At 31.0% G+C, this 4348-nt stretch overlaps 1 protein-coding gene across 1 annotated transcript; it reads left to right on the top strand.

Annotated features, from left to right (window-relative positions):
• The first annotated feature begins 2316 nt into the window (after positions 1-2316).
• LOC101221208 (60S ribosomal protein L38) lies at positions 2317-4118 on the top strand. The gene is made up of 3 exons (XM_011650738.2): positions 2317-2475; positions 3442-3625; positions 3828-4118. Exons 1-3 carry the CDS (start codon positions 2473-2475, stop codon positions 3848-3850), a joined length of 210 nt encoding a protein of 69 aa, XP_011649040.2. The 5' UTR covers positions 2317-2472; the 3' UTR covers positions 3851-4118.
• The last annotated feature ends 230 nt before the right edge of the window (positions 4119-4348 follow it).

Genomic DNA, 4348 nt, shown 5'->3' with positions numbered 1-4348 from the left:
TTTTAAAAAATTAAAAAATTAAAAAATTAATTAAATTATATTTAATTAACATTTAAATAATATTTAAATGAATATTTTTCACATAACCTATACTTTTAATTAAATTAAATTAATTAAATTAAATCAAATTATATTAAAATATTAATTAATTCTCTAATTAATTAATTGTTAAATAAATATCTTATATTTAATTTAATCCAAATTTGAATCATATTCAAATATAAATTTATCTCATAATCTATAGTTTTAACGTGTACCATATACATATTAAATTTTAACATATAGTTTTAATATAAATTTAATTCACATTCAATTAATAGTTGAATTTATTCGAATATTTTATCTCTCGTAAATTAATTTTAAATCATATCCAGAATTAAATTTATATAATAAAATTTAATTAAAATATAAACTTTATATTATAATTTATCACCAAACATTATATTAATTCCCAAAGTAAGTTTACACATTTCAAATTACAACTAATATAAATAAATCTTATTACCCTTTACAAGCTACGAATGACACCTAATAGACTTATAGATCAGAAGCTACAACGATATGAGATTAATTGGCCAGATTCATTAACCACATTAATCAATATTCGTTAAATGTGTGTACACTACACTAAAGACTAACAACTGAATTCTTCTCAGTGTAGATATATTGTTGTGTTCACAGATATAGACCAATAACAGTAAGTTAGTCCTTCACGAGTGTTTGTAACACTAGTTAAGTCAAATTACTGTTTTACCCCTATGTTACTTCTAGTCCTTAAATGTCAGTGTTCATCTAATGAACAACTTATTTATGGTCCAACCAACAAACAGAAATCCCTCTCATACCATAGAAAGGGCGGGGGGGCTTTTATTAAAATCCAGAAGACAACATTTAAGGGAAACACTTATATACTTACCTTAAGGTTGGAGAAGGAGGGAATTTCATAGTGTGTGATTATGTTCTTAGCTTCTCACTTGATCTTGTCCCCAAAATGATAATCATGTTGAGTTGACAAAATGGCCATTTTCACCCATATAAATCAAATGACAATCTATCGTGAACAGAAGTTCATAGTACACTTAGGATTAAGACTAAGTTATCTACGTCATCCTAATGAAATATAAACTTAATCAGTTAACGGAGTTAAATCTAGTGATTATTATTTCGTGGTCTGGTCTTATACAAACTCATTGCACATGATACTCTCACTTGCATGTCACATACACGAACGCGTTGGATCATTGTGTTTGTATCAAATAGAAAATGAGTTGTATTCATAATGTTACCAAAATAAGGTATCCAGCCTTATCCCTATACCATATACCCTTTTAGTTGATCTCGAACATTGATCATTGTATGTCTTTACATACTGTTTAAGACTCATCAAACAACTTAGGATGCTATTTACTGGATTTAGGTCATTAAGGCAAAACTAATAATATAATCAATAACACTTATTGAAACTAACAAACTAATAGTATAATCAATAACATTTATTATTAAAGATCAATGGATTTTATTTACTATCTACTAGTTTTAGGTCATAAAACCCAACACTTGTACAGGTCTAAAAGATCGTTAACCCTTCTACCTAGTTTAAACGATCTTATACCCTTATACCTAGCTTAAACGATTTGTTACCCTTAGTCTAAACAATTTTGTACTCTTATACCCAACCAAAACAATCTTGTACCCTTGTACCTAGTCTAAACAATTTTGTACTAAATCTAAATGATCTATTAGTAATAGTGGTATGTCTATGTCTATCTGAAATAGACAACTAATCATTTAGATATTGGTACACGATCGTTTTGATCATGTACCAAAATCGTTTAGATCTTATACCGAGAAGAAAAAACATGAGAGATGAAGAAGGAAGAAATTATGAAATCGCGAATAAGAACTGGAAATATGAAGAGTGAGAAATAATAATATGAAAAAAATTAATAATATAAAAAGGAGAAGGAATAAATCAGAAAAAAGAAAAAAAGATTTGAAATGAAGAATGGTCCCCCAATATTCAAAACCAACAAAGGGCAAATATGAAATTTATGAAAAAACAAGGATGACTTTATCGACTTCAATTTTTTGTTACATGAACGGTAAATAGTTTGGTTTTTGTTACATTTACGTAAATTTTTTTTTTTTTAAAATCCCGATTGTATTTTGGCCTTAAAATGATTTTATTTACGAGGAATTAAAGAGCGGCAAAATTGAGGAGTTTCTTAATACTTATAGGCCTGTATTCTGCTCATATTTGACGGCCCAACAAGCATTAACCTTATGGCCCATTAGTTCGATCTGCTGAATCCGAAACCCTAAAAAAAAAATAAAAAAAGAAAAAGAAATCGCCATTCGCCCATCGTTCTTCCGAAACCCTAAAAAAGACTTCCTCCTTCTTCATTTGTTTCTCTCATATCCTCACGTCCCAACGCCGTTCGTATCACACTTCTTCTCTCACCACCCCTAAAAATGGTACTTACTCTCTACATTTTGTTTATCGCGATTCTCTACCCTGTATTTTAATGGCGCCTCTTATTACTCTTGAAATTTCTGTTCAATCTACGTACCCAACTGCTATGTTATTGTTGTTTTATTACTCATGAGCAGCAGCTCATGGCCTAGTTTTTGTTGTATCCAATCAATGATTTGTTTCTGTTCAACTCTCATGCTAGAGATCTCTAACCATTCGACAATCTCTCGAGCTTGTTTAGAGTACTTTTCGAATGTTAAACTTCTCCAACTGTTGTACTGAATTTTTGTTGGATTTTCGTCTTCAACATTTTAAATAACATAACTAAGAATTTAGTGCTGGCAAGAATTTGGATGAAGTTGTAATGGGGTGATTGATGGGTCCGTATTATGGTTCTTCGATTGTAAAAAAGGGGTTTCTTTTTTCTGGAATAAAGAGCGTCATCTTGAAGTGTTCTTCGACATCGTTAATTATCAAGCCATTTGCTGTTGCACATTATGTAATCGATTTGTTTTTTTTTACGTTTCTTTTTGGACGAATTGGATAAGCCTTTTGTAATCCATTAGAATTCTCCATTCATGTACTGATTTTATTTTTGTTTCAAGTAATTCTATTCCATGTTATCTCTTGTTTATTTGTTTGTTTGATAATGTTGTGGGAGCATTCTGTCCATTGTCCTGAAACATTATTTTTCTGGCGTTTATTGATTGTAATGCATTGAATACCTGAACATAGTTGGGGTTTTATATTATGGGTTTCACGATCAAGTTTGTTGACCTTCCCACTTAGTTCACGTTGTTTCGAGCATTCCTATAAGAGCATGGGAGGTATAAATTTATCAAGCGGCATTGTTTCTGCCTCTGATATTGCCATGAATTTGTATACTTCTCTTGAAAGTGTTGATGGAATTGCATAGAAGTTTTAAAACACTAATGCTGAATCTACCTTTTGTTTCTCTTGTTGGACAGCCAAAGCAAATCCATGAGATCAAAGACTTTCTTCTCACTGCTAGAAGAAAGGATGCCCGCTCGGTCAAAATCAAGAGGAGCAAAGATGTAGTCAAGTTTAAGGTTCGCTGCTCCAAGTACCTTTACACGCTCTGCGTCTTTGACTCGGAGAAGGCTGACAAATTGAAGCAGTCTCTTCCCCCAGGTATTCTCTTAAGCTTTGTTTAATTTTTTCTTATGAAAAGAAGCTCTGTTAAATTTATGTTCAGGATTTGGCCTTGATTGGTTTCAAGAATCCATGTGTTTGTTATTTTTATCATGAATTTAAATTTATACGTTTTCTTGTTTAACTGCACACATGTTAAAGCGTTTTAATTCCTACATATTTTTGGTTTAAATTGTTGTAGGTTTGAGTGTGCAAGATCTTTGAAGAAGTAGTGAGCGAATTTTGGAGATTTATATGGAAAAACAAGGGCTGAAGGAAACATTTGCCAGTTATTTTTCTTTCTTATTTTCAATCATCTGCTGTGTTGAATGTTCGGATTTTTATAGGGACGGCTGTTCTTGTCACGAGTAGGAGTTGGACTGAACTTTTAGCGTTTCTTAAATTTTATGAACCCATCTCAGATTTTGAACTGTGAGAGATTTGTCCATCATTTAATCACAACTTCTATCATCATTTTGGCCCTTTTGTTCTATATTTTAGTTTTCCTCATCAGAAATCATTTTACTCATCAGAAATTGTCAGGCAGCATATGAAATTCTCCATTGGATTTTTCTGGGTAGGTGGATGATAAAGTTAAAGGAATACTCTTCTTGTTTTAAACTTTCTGGGTCTTAAAAGATTTGGAGAAAACGTTTTTGTTTTCCTAGAACTTCTGATAATTATTCTGCCTTTTATAATTGTCTCTCTTTTTTTTTGTTAGGA

Source organism: Cucumis sativus, chromosome 2 (genome assembly GCF_000004075.3).
Source record: "Cucumis sativus cultivar 9930 chromosome 2, Cucumber_9930_V3, whole genome shotgun sequence".
Taxonomy (NCBI): Eukaryota; Viridiplantae; Streptophyta; class Magnoliopsida; order Cucurbitales; family Cucurbitaceae; genus Cucumis; species Cucumis sativus.
The sequence above is the reverse complement of the archived record's forward strand: the minus strand, read 5'-3'. Positions and strand labels throughout refer to the sequence as shown.

Excerpts from the sequence above, each read along its gene's own strand:
- LOC101221208 (XM_011650738.2), top strand. Across the intron at positions 3,626-3,827 it reads GAAGCAGTCTCTTCCCCCAG|GTTTGAGTGTGCAAGATCTT; the intron begins GTATTCTCTTAA and ends AAATTGTTGTAG.